Source organism: Siniperca chuatsi, linkage group LG4 (assembly GCF_020085105.1).
Source record: "Siniperca chuatsi isolate FFG_IHB_CAS linkage group LG4, ASM2008510v1, whole genome shotgun sequence".
NCBI lineage: Eukaryota > Metazoa > Chordata > Actinopteri > Centrarchiformes > Sinipercidae > Siniperca > Siniperca chuatsi.
This window is the reverse complement of record NC_058045.1, coordinates 11545916-11564577: the sequence shown is the minus strand read 5'-3', so window position 1 is coordinate 11564577 and position 18662 is coordinate 11545916. Positions and strand designations below refer to the sequence as shown.

The 18662-nt window shown below is 43.5% G+C and overlaps 1 protein-coding gene across 2 annotated transcripts in view; it reads left to right on the top strand.

Moving 5' to 3' along the window:
- Positions 1–12523, top strand: part of otud7a (OTU deubiquitinase 7A) — a 35176-nt gene extending 22653 nt beyond the window's left edge. For both annotated transcript variants that reach the window (XM_044193829.1, XM_044193830.1), the window contains exons 8-13: positions 545–657; positions 2116–2243; positions 2338–2487; positions 8110–8224; positions 8885–8969; positions 9347–12523. In XM_044193829.1, coding sequence (XP_044049764.1) covers positions 545–657; positions 2116–2243; positions 2338–2487; positions 8110–8224; positions 8885–8969; positions 9347–10915 — 2160 coding nt within the window. In that variant the 3' untranslated portion in view covers positions 10916–12523. The remainder of the gene's footprint in view (positions 1–544; positions 658–2115; positions 2244–2337; positions 2488–8109; positions 8225–8884; positions 8970–9346) is intronic.
- The last annotated feature ends 6139 nt before the right edge of the window (positions 12524–18662 follow it).

Here is an 18662-nt window from a genome sequence, read left to right as displayed (position 1 = left end):
TGCTGCGAGGAAAATAGTCTTTCTATGATACCAAGTGCGCATTAGTAGCAGTGCTGCTAATACTGCCGAATCCTCTGCACTTCCTCTCCCTTCTCTTGATATTCATGGATTAAAGTATTTGCCAATCTATTAGAAAAATTGTGTCACCAAAGATAGCTCAGGCAAAGAAGTAGTCCAGATGCTCATGTTTTAAAAATGCCTGGGGCGTCCGGGTGGCCCAGTGATCTAAGACGCATCTCATGTAAATGCAGCGTCCTGGTTTGAGTCTTGCCAGGGACCTTTGTTGCATGTCATCCACATTTCTCTAATTACCCATATTTCCTGTCTGTTTCTTTTATCAAACTATCCATTAACAACAAAATTATGACAAAAAAATACCCACATGTGTAAATGCATAAAGCTTCAGCAGATGACCTTGTAGACGCAGATGAAAATAGAAAAAATGAATAATAGGGATTGTGTGGGTGAGCATCAGCACGTGCTTATCAGAATTTCCATTTGTGTGTGTGTGTGTGTGTGTGTGTGTGTGTGTGTGTGTGTGCAGTCAGGGCTGGTGTACACCGAGGAGGAGTGGGAGAGAGAGTGGAACGAGCTGCTGAAGTTGGCCTCCAGTCAGCCTCGCACTCACCTCAGCAAAAACGGCAACACCAGTGGAGGGTAAGCTGTTTGACTCACATTTATCCCAAAAAAGCCTGCAAGCGTACACACTCTGAACTCTCAAGACACATATTACATTCCTTTAACCAGAATCCAGCAGTGTTTGCTCCGTAATAATTGTATATGATGGAGAACAGAACAAAACAGAGCCGCAGTAGCAAGTTGCTGCGCTCGTCCAACATCACACATTCCCACTCTCCTGCTGTAATGCCTTGTGCATTGAAGCACCGCAGGAGGCCCACAATTAAGACAAAAGTGACCTTCTCACTAAGATGGATTTGTCAGGGAAACTCATTGTTCCCACTCGGACTGTTGCTCTTTCAAATTGCTTCCTTGATTTAATAACATTGTGGAAGCTCTCATGTGAGACTGTGCCCTCTACTGGCTGCCATCAGTATGAATCATTTCTGCTGCAACAGCCACCCCTGAGCTGTCAGTTACTTTTAGCTGCAGCAGGTGATGTGATTTGCGCTGCCCCCTGTTGCATAAACATAAAAAGAAGTGTAAGAGTGGGTTTATCTCAGGCTACAGAGGCAGATTGGAAACTAACCTTAGTTTCCTCCTCCTACGCACAGAAACCTTGTGGTTTGTCTCTTGTTTCCATTTTCACTGAAACAAACATACATACTTTGTCATACACACGCTAGGTATAGCAGCTGATCTGGTGGAGGAAAAAACAACAGATGAACAGAAAGTGTCTGCCGAAGATTGAAATGTCATTTAATTACATAAAATGTAATTTAAACAGGTTGTGGTTGTCTGCACTCACAGTCATTAATTCTCATCTGAGTGCTGACTTCAAAGTTAAATGTAAAAACCTCATAACAAACCATGCAAAGACTGTTTCCATGTGACAACAGCATCTGTTTCTGAATTGTCTTTTTACATGAATTCACTGTGTTTCCCCAGCAGTGACTCGTCCAGTACGAAGCCCTCTATCACTCAAAATATCCCGTTAAATAGCATAATTTACTCATTTATTCTGGTGGTTTTAACCTCTCATTGAGTTTGACTGTAATACAGTAATCAGGTTAGGGATGTTTGATGGTCCTAGTGTGAGATGAGCCCCTAAATAGGATGAGTGGGATTCACATATTAAGAGGCTCTTTATTAGAGTGAATTTGGCAGCGTGGCTGTTTGTGTGGCTGACAACTTAATTGTTGCACATCCTCCAGTTCCCTGGTGGTTACATGCCTGAGAGCTCTGCCTCTGCTTTTTCTCTCCGTCTCACCCTCCCTGCCTCTTTCTCTCTCCCGTTCATTCGTTTCCGTTTCATTCAAACACATGTATGAACAGATGGATCTTTGTGCATTGTTGCCCTGTCTGTTATAGGTAGCCAGAGGGCAAAATGGATCCAATTAGTATGAACATTTACTATTTTGTCTGCAGATGTTTTCGTATCAGTCAATACCAATTCAGGAAATTGTCATAGTATCCCATGATCCCACTGTGTTACAGGGTGGATAACTCTGAGGATCCGGTCTATGAGAGCCTGGAGGAGTTCCATGTGTTTGTGCTGGCCCATGTGTTGCGCAGGCCAATTGTAGTGGTGGCTGACACGATGCTCAGAGACTCAGGAGGAGAAGGTAGACTGACTGCATCTTGCCTTGATCTTCTACAATACAGTAGGATAAGCAGCATCGGACTGACACTAGATATGGTGTTCTAACTGAATTCCAGCGTTTGCTCCCATCCCGTTTGGAGGGCTCTATCTGCCTCTGGAGGTGCCTCCAAGCCGCTGTCACTGCTCCCCTCTGGTCCTGGCCTACGATCAGGCTCACTTCTCCGCACTGGTGTCCATGGAACAGAGAGACCAGCAGCGAGAGCAAGGTAAGTAATTGTACATCATCACAAAACCACTTATATACTCATAATCTTGGCAGAAAAAGCAGGTGGCATCCACGGGTTGAGACATGGGATATATACCTTTTCTTGACCTCCTGTTTTGAAAAAAAATAAATAAATGTTTCACCTGCTGTAATGTGCAATAGTTAACTTAGGTAATAGTTAGGTTAGTCTTTGCTTTTAACTCTAAGTGTGTAAATTTCGAGATTGAGGGCGAGTGGTCTACCTGTCCTTCTGGAGGTGAATAATATATGAGACAGCAGTCTAATTACCTGTGATCCATTATTAAAACAGGCCAGTTGGCAGCAAGAACCAGGGAGTGGCCAACATGGAGGGAGGGTGGACAGCAGGCTCCTTCCTCTTGACTTATTGAGCATTGACCAAATCATTCGTGCCTGTATGTTATTGTACTGTATGTCTACATTTCTCTCTCTGAAGTCACTGCTGGTTGAATTTAGTTTGTTACAGTAGGTATGTCTGTTTATGCATTTGCCTCCTTCACAGGAATCTGCGACGTTGTGCTGTGCAGAGCATATTGACTGTGTAATGTTGTAGAGAGGGAGTGTTGATTTTCCATTTTGTTGAGTGACTCTTGTTTTTGTCTTGTTTTGCCTGTTCAGATGCCAGTGTTCCTACTCCGGATGCACTGCTTATTCTCGAGGTCAGAGTAATCCTCACATGGAGTTCCTTTAATTGACAAATAGAGTGGATCTCCTTGACAACCAGTCTTAGTAGTCACAGCACTCTTCTGTATCTGACTCAGTGGGTGGAACTCACTTGTCATTTGCGTGGGCAGCCGGCCAACTCCGTCTCTCTTTTTCCCACTCTCAAATACAGATACACTTACGCAAACTGTTTCTTTCTTCCTCTCTCGGTCTTCCTCCTTCTCTTGTGCTTTTCTGAATATGTGAGGTCCTATTCTCGGCCTGTAAACACCAACCTAGTTATTAAGTCTGGGTACGACCACTGCAGACTAGCAGACATACATGATTACTAACCTGCCATCCCTGCCCTGAAGTCATTCCCTTTAATGCCAGCAGCACTTCAAAGCCAGCCCACTCCACAGTCCATAACTTTTCAGCACTCCTACTTTTTTTGGGTGTTTTTAGTGTGGTGGAGGGGGTTCTCTTTTTGTCCACCAGATGGTGCATATGTCCAAAGAACCCACTGTAGCTCCATCACAACACTACTGCATGACTGTACTTTTTCATTCTGGTACATTGTGTCCTGTGATAGGATCAGAGTGCGTTTTGTCTGCAGTCTCTCTCCAGGATGTGATGAAAACACTTGTACGCTTAGCTTGGTGCATTTGTATGTCATGTGATGAATCATATTACACAGCAACGATACAAATCTGTGCTGCTCCGGTTATGTTTTTCTCCTTTTTTATGCATGTAAGAGGTGTAGTTTCATGTTTTTGTATGATATTATTAGAAATGGGTGTTTGCATTTTGTTATTTTTGAATTTCAAGAAACAATGTTGCCATACTGGCTTATATCTCTGAACAGATGCCAGATAGAGAGGCAGAGGGTCAGACAGACAGGCAGACCTAATCTTCCACTGCCAATTAGGGCAGAGAAGCCCCAGCCGGCCCCTAAGCCTTTACCACATCACCACATATGGGCAGGGTCCCGGGCTGCTGGGGCCCCAACAAACCAACCCTCCCTCTTGACAGTCAGGCCAATGTGTGGGCGTCTCAGGTGGAGGGTTGCTCTCAGTTTCCCCCAGCACAGCGAAGAGCATCCGAGAAGCTGTTGGCCCTGTGTGTGTTCAGGTGCCAGAGGCTGGGTTAGAATACTGGCTCTTTCTTCAGCCCTCTGTATGGAAGATTATAGCAGAGTTCCCTCCAGTAACCTGATTCTAAATCACACTGACACATCACACTACTGCCCCTTTTATGGCCTGCTTGCATGGGTAATGGGGCTGTATTGATGGTGGACTGTGAAAAAACAAGGCACAGGTGACAGGTGAAGTCAGAGGTTATTGCTAAGGATCAAAACTTTCTTTTATTTCAGTTTTTCTTTGTGAGCACATCCCAAAAGAGCAGTCAAGTGTTTTTTCTGAGTAAGGCAGTCAGGTGAACACAGAGTCCTGTGCACACGGGTATGTTTTTTGTCAGCCCACTGCTGCTCACCTGCTGTGTGATAATGACTGGCTCCTCAGTAGACGCTGCTGGCCATGTCTTTTATCAGCTTGTTTGTGCTCCTGTGGTTAAACACCGTGAGTGAGTGGAACTGGCCCTCTAGAAAACTCTGGAGCTATTTCAAGCTCTGGTTCCAATACCAAAACACTTCCAGGTTTACTTTGGCATCCCATCATCAACCCTCTAACGCCCATTTGAATGAAGTAAATGGTCGTCTTTTACACAAAGCCCACCTACATAACAGTGCGATGTAACCATCCAGCTCTGGCCAGGTTTCACTTCAATATCTATTAAAGACACCCAGTGTATTACTCCACATGCAGTCAGCATAATTAAATCAATATGGCAATTAGACTTAAAATGCTATTTGTTTTGGTTTTATGCGTCTCTTCATTTGTGATGCTCTTGTAATTACCACCATGGTTCCGCTGTTAAAATCTGTAGCAAAAAAGCACAGGCTTGTTTATATGCATGACTGCTGTTTACTCTGGTGAATTAGGGCCTTTAAATCTGCAGCTGTGCAGAGTGACCAAAGTCAGGAATTCAAATTTGTGCATTTTCCAGACAGTACAAATTGTTCTTGAATCGCAAAACAGAGGAAACATTGGCTCACTGTTCCCGCTGTGAAACAAAGCTTGTAATGGGTGACTTTGTTCTCTGAAGGGAGTAAAAGAGGAGAGAGAATCCTCTCTTTCTGCCCTGATGACACAAGACATGATATACTTGACATGTTTATTTTGCATAAACTAAAAAAAGAAAAAGCAAAGATATTTATGTCCAATCAAACCATGTGAATAAATGCTTAGAAAGGTTATCTACCTCAGTTCCAACAGCTGTTTCCACACAGGTTACACCCAAGTTTCCTCCTCCCTTCTCCCTGTCTGTACCCCGAATCAAAGATGCAAACTGAGTAAGGCAGTACTGAGGCAGGCTAGCAGCTATGTTGCTGAGTACACAGCTTGCATACCACAGAGGGCTATGATGTCACCCATGCATAAGCTATGGGAATCGGTCATTCAAGGACAACAAAACAGGGCTGCCAACAGGGATAGTAAATACATTACAGCACACTTTAGTCCCCCAGAGCTCAATTGGCAGTGTTGAATCTCTGAGTCTGGACCGGGCCCAAGCGGGAACAACAGCACACACAGCACTTTGGAATGGCGAGAAAGGAGGACAGCTGCATCGTGGGAGCCAGGACGCCACCTCACAGACCTCCGCTGCCTGCTGCATGACCTGAGTGGGAACTGAGTGGGAGCAGGTTCACTGTCTTCTGTCTGTCTCTCTGTGTTTGTGATTATGGGCAAGAGTGTTCCAGGAAAGACCCTTCTCCCAGTTTTCAGTGCTGCCATGCCACTGTTCTCATTACTGTTTGTTTCTGGGGCTACAGGCATTAGTCATGCCTTTTTTTTAGGTAGACGGTGTAAAATGCATTGAGGCAACCTTGACATTTTAGGACAGATTTCTGGACAAGCCTAGTTTGTCAGCAGTGCTATTAATGATATATTTAGCAACTGGTGTCAGATACAAATAAGTGATTAAGTTAGAAGTGTTAAATGTGCTAGTGTGGGTGCGGCTGCACTAATTCTGTTTCAAGAACTTAAGGCATCATCACAATGCATGTACCACCAGTATTTTGATACTCAGCATTCTTAATCGTGCACTTTGCACCTACACGGAGGCACTCAAAAAGTGAAAGAGTGAGTGTTTGACCTGCAATTTCATCAGGGACACAGAAAGGGCCGTTGCTGCTGGTGCCTGTGTCTCTATGAAGCCTGCAGAGCAGAGCTGCCTATTGGCAGTGGAAGAATTTATGAGGCAGGGAGGGGACTGTATCTTCCATCTGGGGCTGACAGTGAAGGCTGGAATGTCCTCGGCCTGAACAGCCTGCCTCTCTCTGCTGTCATGTGGACAAGAGCCCCCACACTAGGTAGCCTGAGGAGAGCTGTCATGTGGGCCAGTGGGGTCTAGCTAGTTCTCCTCACACTCTTGTTTTGAAAGGCAGCCATGCACTCACACTCACAAACACGTACACGCCCGCACTGTGCACATACTGTAAGCACGCCTCCCACGAAAGGAAGCCCGGGTGGGTGTCTGTTTTATGTTCTGTGTTCAGTGATTAGTGTTGAAAACCTCTTCCTGCTTGTAAGTAGCTGATCATATCAGCAGGGTATGAATGAAATTATTTCAGCACTCCTGCTCTTCTTCTGTACTGCTGTGTCTAACTGAACTCTATCTAAACCAAATCATCATGTACAGCCCTGATCAACTGTAGAGCTACTAGGTTAAATGTAAATCTAAGCAGCAGTCTCATCATGCCAAGTTCAGACCACCACAACCTGGGTCCTATTTTTGTAGTTTTGGCCATCATTCCTATTGGTAATGATAACACTGTACTCACCAAAGTCATTGCAGAGGTATGGAACATTCCAAAAAAGAAGTCGGACAGGTCAAGAAACACGAGCAGTCAGACAATCAGACAGCCAGTTTAGCCAAACTTATTTGGAAGAGAAAACAAAGAGAAACTGTCACTATCACTGTTTACAGACTGACTTCGTACATCCACTTTGACCTAACATACTTACCATAGTTGTGCATCAAAGGATTATTACCGACATTTAAAGTGCGCTCACGCTTTACAACCTGTCGTATTGGACTTTGCTGTAGCAATGTCACCGTGTACTCATTAATATCTCTGGTGAGTGCAGTGTTGTCATTGCTGATAAAAAAAGATGGCCATGAAAATAAGATCCATTTTGAGAGTTAGAAATTCATTCTTGACCTTGGAAGCAGTACTCAAAATAGTCTCACCAAAAGGTCAATTTAGTAGCTTTAGCTTTCAATTGTATTACACGATTTTTTTTCCGAGGACTTTAAGGACATCTCATCCATGTTGGTTCAAAACCTGGGATTGAAAGTTCATTCTTGACCTTGGACACAGTATTTAACAAAAAAGTCTCACCACAAGCTCCATTTAGTAGCTGTTTTGGAGCTTTCGATTGTACATTCCAAGTTGTAATGAACTGGATTTTACCTTTCATTTTCAACCTCATGGAAAAGGTAAATAGACTGGTTACACTGGACTAGACAGGCTGGTACAGTAGCTCAGAGAACCAGTATAGAGACCAGTCTGTGTTGTAAGAGGAGCAACCAAGTCAAAGCTTTTATGAGCCACAGCCGACTGAGGCCCTTCACTGTCTGGATGACACTGAGTGACACTCGCTGGTCACGGACACTTCTCTGCCTAAAAAATGGATGGCAGATAGAATACACCCACAGTATACGTTACCCCACGCTGACAGGCATCTGAGATAATTAACGTGGCGTTATTCTAGTGTGTCATTATGGTGTCACTTTAGCTCTGACACCACGTTAGCCTTGTGAGAGAGTGGGTGGTGTGCAATGCAGTGTCTAGTGGTAAAGCTAGACCAAGCTAACCTTCTGATAATCTCATCTCTTCCAGCTGTTATCCCTCTGACTGATTCGGAGCACAAGCTGCTGGCACTCCATTTTGCCGTGGATCCTGGCAGGGACTGGGAGTGGGGGAGGGACGACAATGATAATACCAAGCTAGCCAAGTAAGTCCTGTATAGTATATCACAGGGTGTTGATGCTTATCAACAAAGCACACAGAGGCGCTGACTACGAAAGCAGCCCCAGGAAGAGAGTAAAAACTGCAGGCCAAGGCAGTTCTCTTAGTCTACCTACAAGGCTGTATGTGGGGGATTTAACTCTGATTATCGGGTCCAGGCTCAGGTCACTTCAAAGAGTGAGCAGAGAGAGAACAAATTGTGAGTCACGTCAGTCATCCATAGTGTTTCCCAGGAATGGCCTCACTAAAGCAGCAACACCCTCTCTGAGTTTAGCAAAGAGTTTATGTAAGGGTTTCTGTTTCACATTCCTGCCAGTCAGGGGGTTAGCTTATCCTTCAACAAGCTGCAGTATGAACAATGCAGATATACAGAGAAAAGATACTCAAACCACTTCCTAATACCACCTCTTTATATTACCCTTAATGCATTGCAGGCATTGTTTATTTAGGGGTTCTACTTTATACAACTGGTGAAATGCAGCAGGTTTCACATAAAGTGTTTAAATTCAATAAGTTCTCCAAAATGTCATAATCAGACCCATAAATATGATGTATCTGCCATTAGCTTTTAGTAAAAATGTTTGTCAAATGTCAACTGTGTTATACCACTGCTTGTTGTTAATTGTGGATAAATGTTCTCCGGCAGTCTCATCTTGTCTCTGGAGGCCAAACTCAACCTGCTGCACAACTACATGAATGTAACATGGATCCGAATTCCATCTGAAACAAGGGTAACTCTTTCTGACACGTGTGTCTTGTTCGTCATGGTTAATTTAGCTCTGGAGAGACTCCTCTGTTCCAGATGTTCTTGAAACCACAGAGTTCAATCAATCATTTTTATTTACTGTCAGAATGCAATGATCTCAGGCATTCATGTGCTTGTACTGATTATGAATAATCAAAAATCAGGCAACAGTTCAGGCAAGTTCCTTTTTGAACGTTTTTTGGTGAATTTGTCTGGAATACATTGGAAATCTTTGAAAGCTCTCCACTTATAAACTAGATATGAATTTTGAATTATTATGAAAATGTCCCTGAGACGTCACTGCTTGTGCTATGTTCTGTGTTTTCTTCATTGCTGTATATGTTTGTGTGTATCCCTGTGCAGGCTCCCCTGGCTCAGCCAGAGTCTCCCACAGCCTCTGCAGGAGAGGATGTCCAGTCTCTAGCTGAGTCCATGGACTCTGACCGCGAGTCTGTCGGCAGCAACTCTAACGTTAACAACGGCAAGCCCAGCAAGGAGAAGGACAAAGACAAGCAGCGTAAGGACAAAGACAAGAGCCGGGCTGATTCTGTAGCCAACAAACTAGGTAGCTTCAGCAAAACGCTGGGAATCAAGCTGAAGAAGAACATGGGAGGTCTGGGTGGACTTGTGCACGGCAAAATGAACAAATCTAACTCTGGCTCAGGTCGAAGTGGGGAGAATGGGGGGGAAAAGACAAAGAAGAAGGAGTCTAAGACATCCAAGGGAAGCAAGGAGGAGTCGGGCCATTCAGCCAGCTCCACCTCCTCTGAGAAGGCAACTAGTCCCTCCCCTACAGACAGAGACAGACCCTCCAGCTCCTCCCCCACAGAGAGACAGGACAGTGCAGGGAGAGTCTCAGGGGACAAGACTCTGGAAAACTGGAAATACAGCACCGATGTCAAGCTCAGCCTCAACATCCTGCGGGCCGCTATGCAGGGGGAGCGCAAGTTCATTTTTGCAGGCCTCCTGCTCACCAGCCATCGACACCAGTTCCACGAGGAGATGATCAGCTACTACCTGACCAACGCCCAGGAGCGCTTCAGCCAGGAGCAGGAGCAAAAGAGGAAGGAGGCCGAGAAGAAACCCCCTGCCACTAATGAGGTGGCCGTGAAGAAGCCTGAGCATGAGAGTGTCTTCCAGAGGGAGAGATCGGACAGCTCGCCTCCAGAAAGCTGCTCTCCCATCCTGCCCCACCACACCCACACCTACAACCATAACTCACAGCCCCCACTGGGTCTCAAGATGCAGGGCAGGAGCAGTCCCACTCCCGCAGCCCCTCTTGTCCCTGTCCCAGTCCCTCCTCTCACCCCGCCAATAGTCTCACATCATGTCTCCCACCCAGCCCCAGCCCCTGCGCCTTACTCCTCCCCCAGTATTGGTGCTAAGAGACCTGCGCCCGTTCCTGTGTCTGCCCACTACAGCCATACACCGCCCATCCAGAGGCACAGCGTGATTCACTTACAAGATGTCAACATGCAGTCCTCCATCTTCCAAGATGACCCCTATAAGCCTGTGGTGGGCTCTCTAAAGACATGCGCCACCTACCCCCAGCAGAATCGCACACTCTCATCTCAGAGTTACAGCCCTGCTCGCCTGTCAGGGGTGCGCACTGTTAACACCATAGAGACCCTGTCCTACAACATGCCTGGCGAACACAAGTCCCACACCTACACCAATGGATTCGATGCGGGAGACATTCAGGACTGCCTGGAGTTTGCTGATGAGGACAACTCGTCTCACACCTGGCTCAACCAAGACAAAACCAAAGGGCGGAGCTCTGGAAGCCCTTTGTACTGCTTTCAGCAGCGCCGCTGCAAGAGGGAGAACTGCTCCTTCTACGGCAGGCCAGAGACAGACAACTACTGCTCCTACTGCTACAGAGAGGAGCTGAAACGCAGGGAGAGGGAGAGCAAAGTGCAGAGGCCTGCATAGCCATCACAGCCACTTCAGCCACTTGTCAGCAAGGCCGCAGGAGACTTGAGGCAACTACACCATCTGCACTCTGCATTTAGAATAACATGATGGCAAACATTTTCCTATTTTGTTAAAGAATGCTCTTGTATTCCTGTCACCCTTCCCTTGTTAGTAAAGATTATTACTTTATGATGGGGGAAGCAGAACTTGAAACAGTGAGCAGCTTTGGCCAGAAATTGTGCTATTTTGTTTAGTTTTTTTCTGTCTCATTGAATTTAGTCTTTTACTTGTTTTAGAGTAAAAGTCATTTCTCTGTGATGTAACTTTCTTTATGTGAGGGAAAGTTCTTTATTTTTCAAAGGATAAAAGATTTGCATCTCATCAGGAGGGAACATTTTAGCTCTTTTAATCAGTTTGAATGCAATACCTCTGCTTGGTTCTTCAAAATCTCTGTGGAAAATTTGTAGTTGTTTTGCAATCAAAAGAAATTTAATGGGAGATTAATATTAGACTTTAAAGCAATAAATTGGTGATTTTTGCTACACCCTCTCCCAATTTTGTCTATGCACCAATAATATAGTTACTGTAGGTTAACTGTGTCTTGTAAATTGTAAAGGATTGTCACGGTGTGCTTTTGTAAACAAATTTGAACTACAGGAATTAAAATGTGTAAGCATTATAGATTGTAATGTTGGATTAAGATGAAATGTAAAACTATCTCATTTGTTAAGTGTACTTTTGTTCTTACCACGGTGCAAGGGTTTCCTGTGTCAGAATTGGACTCAAACTATTGTGTAAGATATCATTTCACATTTGCCCGTAGTCGACCTCCTAAAGACCACAAGCACTGCCAAACTGGCTTCTTACGATTAAATTTTCAAAATGTTTTCTGTGGCAAACACCAAACAATGTGCATAGAATGAATTGCTTCTCGGATATGCAGTGTTTATGGTGTGTTACTCTAAATCGCCTGTTAACTTCTCTATTTGGTCAATGTGTGTTAGATGAAAAGAATTGTGGGTAGTGAGAGCAGGCCGATGCGTATTTGTCTGAAGTGTGATTTACGTGTCTCTTCCCCCCTTCACACACAACACGATGTGCAATCATGCTATTAGCACTATGTGGTGACCTGCAGTATAGATGTGTCACCGGTCCAGTGTGAGATTGTCTGTTCTTCTTCCATATCTAGAGGCCGTTAAAAGAAGCACCTGCTGCTAAGAGCACCTCAAGCCTTTGTGATCATCAGTGCTTTAACCAATCAGTGGGTTTGTAAAACCCCGGGCCTCCAAGTGCTTTCTGCTCATTCGACATGACTACTGTAAAGACGCAGTGTTTGTGTTGCTGTTTGTTCTGGTGATGCTTGGATAATGTACCATGCTGTCCTTAACTAAGTGTGTCCTGGCCAAGGATGTCCACTGCTCCCTCAGTTCGCTTCTGTCTCTCTCCTGTACACACTGCAGTGTTGCTCCTCTTTGTTTCTATGTGACCTGTTCATGGACTCTCACCATGTTAGGACTGTAAGATATGATTTTGTATTCCTTTAAGAGTTTTACACTACTTTAAATTATTGATTTGCACATTAGGTACAGATGTAAATATGAAAAAAATAGTTTATTGTTACAAACATGGTGTGTCTGCGTCATTATTGTTTTTCTTCAAGGAGGTAATCATGAGAAATCTAGAGATTCTAGATTACATTTTTAGGCTGAGGAATTGTATAAATCAATGCTATGGTCTGACAGTTTTAAGTTACTTTATAAGAAACCTGGGAGATCATGTTGTTAAGGTTTCTCTTGATTCACAGACACTACAATACACTATTTTGCTATGTATTTGCTTTCATCTTCTCTTTTGTTTTCTAGCGAGACCTAAAAGCAGACGATAATAGGTTGAAATTACTGTATTAGTGTACCAGAACTAATCAAGAGTGCATCCTTAAAGGGGTAGTCCAGCATTTTAATATTGCACTTCCATAATGTTGGGGGACTTGCGAGAGACAGATTTTTAAAAAAGAATAATTGAAATTGATGCAGAAATGACTGAAATATCCAGATTTATTTGTTGCAAATGTGGGTCAAGCTCCAAAAAGGCTGGATCCTACGATTCCCATAATGCAACTCAATAATTTCTATTATAAAACCCTTCTGCCTGGTCAACTCCATGCTCCAAGTTTGTAATGCAGAGAATTAAAAAATATTCTCCAAGCTGAAGCCGAGATAACGCTGATGACCTCGCAATGACATCACCAGGGTTAATTTCTCCAACTTGACAAAGCTTCTCCGGAGCCTCAAAAGACATCATACAACTGTATAGTACTCCCCATGACAACTAAACTGATCTTCACGTGTAAAATCAGTGCAGTGCCCCTTTAAGAGGCTGAGGATCTGAATTTTTAGAATTGGACACTTTCAGTGGTTATTTATAAGACTCAGCGTTAATGGAAAAAAGCAAATTAATCTTGTGTTGGCTTTTTGAATGAGTCAAACAAAATAGAATGAGGGGGAAATTCCAACCAAAATCGGCCTGAGGTTACAGAGTTGAGATTCTTAGGAGTGAACTGTCAAGTAGGGCACCATTCCAGACTGAGAGCTGTAACTCTGCCTTAGTCATCCAGAGACGCTCCTACATTGGCAGGAGGATTGACGCCACGCAGCGAAACAGGCCTTTGAAAAGCAGCAGAAAATCTGCAAGTGCATTCATGTGACGTGTCCCCTATCCTTATGGTTAAATCTGGCGAGGGCTTGCTGCATGTGAGCACAAGTCACATATCAAGACAAATGGTATCAAATACTACATAAAAATGACTCAGAGAACATTCAAAGAGAGGTTTAATCATTTATTTGTCATCGTAGATAATGTCAGGATGAATTTAATTACAGCTTAAATTAATCTTCAAATGCAGAGAAAAGCAGCTTGTGACAATAACAGTAAGTAGAGTTTCATTCTAGCACGTTAAAAGCTGTTACCAAAGGCTTCCAGTCAGATTGTCATCATTGGTTTTACACAAGCAGTCGTTATTTATAAACTATAAAATGTCTTTAGGGTTTTTTTTAATTTTTTTTAGCTATGCTGGATTGGTTGGTCCACCACTTAGTTAAATATTTTAACTATGTGTTGCCATGGATTTCTGTACAGACATTCATGGTCCCCAGAGGATGAATCCTAATGACTTTGGTGATTCTTCGTCTAGCGTTACCAGCTGGTCAAATATTTCACCTATTTGGTAAAATATCTCAACATTTACCTAATGTATTGGTACAAAATTTTGTACAAACATCCATGGTTCCCAAAGGATGTATCCTGTATAATTTGGTGATCCCCTGACTTTTCCTCCAGCCACAAGGTTCACATTTGTGGTTTTGTGTGAAATGTCTCTACAACAATTGGATGTATTGCCATGAGATTTTCTAGACATTCATTTCTCCCTCAGGATGAAGTGTAATAACTTTGGTGTTCCCTTTACTTCAGGCTTCAGACTTTTCATCAGGTCGAAATGCTAACGCACTAAACTAAGATGGTGAACACGGTAAACATTTTAGCACTGTCATTGTGAGCACGTTAGCATGCTGATGATAGCATTGAGCGCAAAGCACCACTGTGCCAATAAAGTACAGCCTCACAGAGCTGCTAGTGTGGCTGTAGACTCAAGGTCATGTTAAACTATAATGCACCCAGAGAGTTTAAAAAGTGAGGAGAGGAACAATACCCTGACACAGTAAACAGAAGTGTAATCAGAGTAACAAATCAGTCCCTGCACTGTCTGTCAGAACTCTCAAATACACTAACTTAGAACTCGTGAGCTCCAAAATGAATGCAGTCTTTGAGGGTTTTTTAAAAACTTTTTCAATAAACACTGAGCATATGAAGTAAAATTGACCTTTGCTTTTTCAAGAATCAACAGTTCATAGCCGACAGTAGCAGCTGGCTGAGTTGGTGGAGTGAGAGTGAGGAGAAGGTTGCTTAGTGGGCAGCAGTCTGTTATATGTGGGATGAATTGCATACTTCTGCCTGAGCTTAAAGTCTCATGACTGGGACAACAATGTGGGTTAGACTCACTTCTCCAACTGTTGCCCCATGCCTCAGGTCATGGTTGTAGACTGCGGCTGCTAATAATATGGAGTGACTTGTTGAGTTTTGAAGATGAATTACATCTCCACGTGATTAATGTTAGTCACACAATGGCACGCAAGGGCCGGGATACATTCTTCACAGCATTCCTGAGCTCTTGTATCCTGTGTCTTCCATAACGTGTACTGAATGAGACAGAGTGCATTGTCTTCTGTCTTGGAACCGCTTTCTCAGAATTTCCTTTGAATTTGCATGAGGGACCTCCCTTTGCTTTTCAAATCAACAAAGAGCTCTATCAGGCATACAACAGTTGTTTGGCAGGCCTCTCATCCACTCAAACAGCACAGCACAACTCATTTAAAAACAATACAGTAATTCTGGCTTTTATTTCCCTTTCAGATGCATCTGTCTCCTCCCTCACATAATAAGTACCCATTAGAGGCCTTAACGCAACACAATAGTTCATAAATATTGATTTGTATGGTAAGCAGTTGTCTCATTAAGATGGTGAAATTAAAACGCAGAACAATTACGCATATGCATGTGTATATAAATGTAATATTTAGATCGTCTTTGCACTGTTCTTATCAACTATTCTCGTCAACTAGATTGTAAACCAGTACCTGACAGTATTTACAGTGCTGTTGTGTTTTAAGCATGCCCCCCCCCCCCATAGCTAAGCCTTGTTCTCAGCCAGTGCCAGCCTCCAATATCTGAGCTCATCCCACCCGCTCTGCAGGATCTAGCGCCAGCCCTGCCATGCACTGCACTCGAGAGTGGGTGGCATCACATGGCCCTTCAGCCTGCCTTCTGGGGCTTGGCATGGAGGAAGAGAGACGTACACACACACACACACACAGAGGCCTCTGTGTGATTAGGACCACTGCTGCTGCCGCCGCTGCTGCTGACCACATCTCTCCCTTTTTTTATGTAGATTAATTCCACTGAGTCTCAAAGTCAGCGATGCCCACATACCTCAGTGGAGCATAGACCCTTTCCAGCCCACAAAGCCTCCCACACTCTAGACTTTGAGTGGGTCTAGGTTGGGTGCACCAATCAGTGCAGGGTAACACCACCCACAACCTCATCCTTATCTTCCATCTCACTCTCACACTGTACTGTACTTTCCCTCAGACAATGCATTCAAAATAACTCATGGTTGAGGTTCTCGTCACACTGTAAACACCTGACTTTATTCTGCATAGATAATTTCACCTGGAGATGTTCAGGAGCTGATAATCCAAAGAAAAGGTGGGACTGAAGAGATAAATAACTCAAACTGAAACCACCTTCTCCGCCCCCACATCCTGTCTGCAGGGTGATACCTACAGAGATATGCTCTAACTGCTCATATAGCTGTCTGTACTTTACCCCGCATCTGCAGCAGCAATATAACTCACTACAGAGGAGAAAATGTGTCATCTTGAGAATAAACACGTGACTGAAAGACATGCAACCCAGAGAGAATATGTGCCTCACCCACACAACCAGCAAAACCCACGATCTTTCTTGTAATACGCCGAGATATGTGTGAATTAGCTCAGTCGGTGGTCTGCAGAGGGACTCTAGTGAGACTCTACTGTGCATGACCAGAGGTCCACAATCATGCAGAGGAAAGATGCAGGGTTTTTATATTTAGGAGCTCAATTTTCCTTGACAACAGCTCCCTTCCAACATTCAAAGCTTAATTAAAAAAAAAAAAAGTTAAATATAAAGATAGAAAAACTAACTATGCAGAAGTCCCTCATGATGTCACACAAATATGAAAAACAAGCTCTGGGAACATGCCGGCTGTGATGGCACACCAAGTTGTGTGGCGGTGCCAGGGGTGGCAGCTTGTCTGTTTGTGTAGCGTGGTGTGCTGGTAGCTCCAACCTGCCTGGAGACAGGAGGTGTACAGATTGAGCAGGGAGAACACCAGGCTCCTCATCGAGCATTTTAATGCCTTCGTCCTTTCTCTTCCTTCCTGTCTCACTCCACATCGCATGATTCATTATGAGCAGGAAAGGCCATGCCTGTGATCTCTGCTGGTGTTGGTGGGCACACTCGGCTTAAGAGAAGGATAAAGGCACGTTGGCAGCGATTTTGCAGGGCAGCAAATGTAGATGCAGTGAGAAACTCTGCTTTTTGTGTGTCACACGGATTTGAAAGTACTTTGCACAGAGGGAGGCTACAGTTTGTAGATGAATCATTCATTCTCCTTTAGTTGCAAGTGCACTGGGTATATACAGGAAACTTCACACAATTTATCAGTCTATTTGGCCTGAAATACAATAAGGAAGGAAGAAGTCCTCAGCATTCGGTGCCCCACCTATTTTTGATACCCCAGCAGTTACTGTAAATATTTGCATGTGTGAAAGGAGGGAACAAGGTGTACTTCCTGTTGCAAGAATACTACTGAAACAAATAGCAAGCTCATGAGAAAAGGCTGTCTATACCTGAGGAATATCATTCCACCCTTTAAAGGGGCAATATATAAGATTTGGCCAGAATGGTCTTTTAATACATAAAAAAAATTAACTACCCTTCTGAACAGGCTGCTGATCCCAGTTCCGTGGCCCGCTCACTCGGCACTGGTTCTGGTGCCCATTCCGGACTCAGTCAAGTTTGTGTCCCTGCAGACCGGAGACTTTGAATGGGCAGGGTAACTATCATTTTTTAATTTGGCCAGTCAGAGGCTTAGAATTCTCTGTCAATCAAAAACTAATTTCACCAATACGCTGCCTGAATCAGTTGTCAATTACCTTTTAATTCAGCGAATCACTTCACAGTATTAAAAGGGGGGAGGTACACAAACAATGACAGCAATGGCGGAGCTAGGCTGAAAGCTGCTGTAATTTTCGCTGTAATACTGTCATATGTGACTTTAAGTTAAAAAAAAATTCTAAATTTTTATTTTTTATCCAAATAACGCCTCTTTGGAAAGTTGCACCGACACTGTCAGAGACGCCGCTGCAGCACCAGCTACTCATTTAGGCCTATACTACAGGGATTTCCATTGCTTTGCAAACATTATTGCTTTATGCTTCATTCGATTCAACTGAAGAGGTTGTGATGATACAGCAGGTTAAAAATAAATATTGTATATATATTGTAAAATAATGTTTGCCATTTTTGCAATTAGTGCTGTCTTCTTTAAACCAACTTGAAAACTCTGGATACAAGGCAAGTTTGCGTCTTCGTGTCGAACTGCCCCCTTCTCCTATGAGAAAGATGATCAGCCAAATTAAAAACTAATTGAAAACTGGTTCAGGGGGCCTACTGGTGAAATTAATTTTTGATTGAAAGAGGATTGTAAACCTCTGATTGGCCAAATTAAAAAATGATTGACAGTTACCACACCCACACAAAGTCTCCGGTTTTGCAGAGACACCCTATTCGACTCAGTCAGCTAATAGGACCACTAACTTATCTGCAAAGCTAACTGAGCTACCTAGCTAATAGTAGTTAGCAGCAGTTATGACCTGATATGTGATACACCGCCCCCTATTTCTTTGGAGTATAAATTTGACAGGTGGAGAGTGGTCTCAATTCTTACTTATTGCCCTTTTAATGTTTACAAATTACAAATGAGGAACTTCCTTAGTGTAGGACTGACACAAATCTGACATTAAAGAAAGACTATGTAACTTTAAAAAAAAGAAAAACACATTCTTTCACTTAAAATTAAAAAAATAAAATTATAAGCAAAACAAAC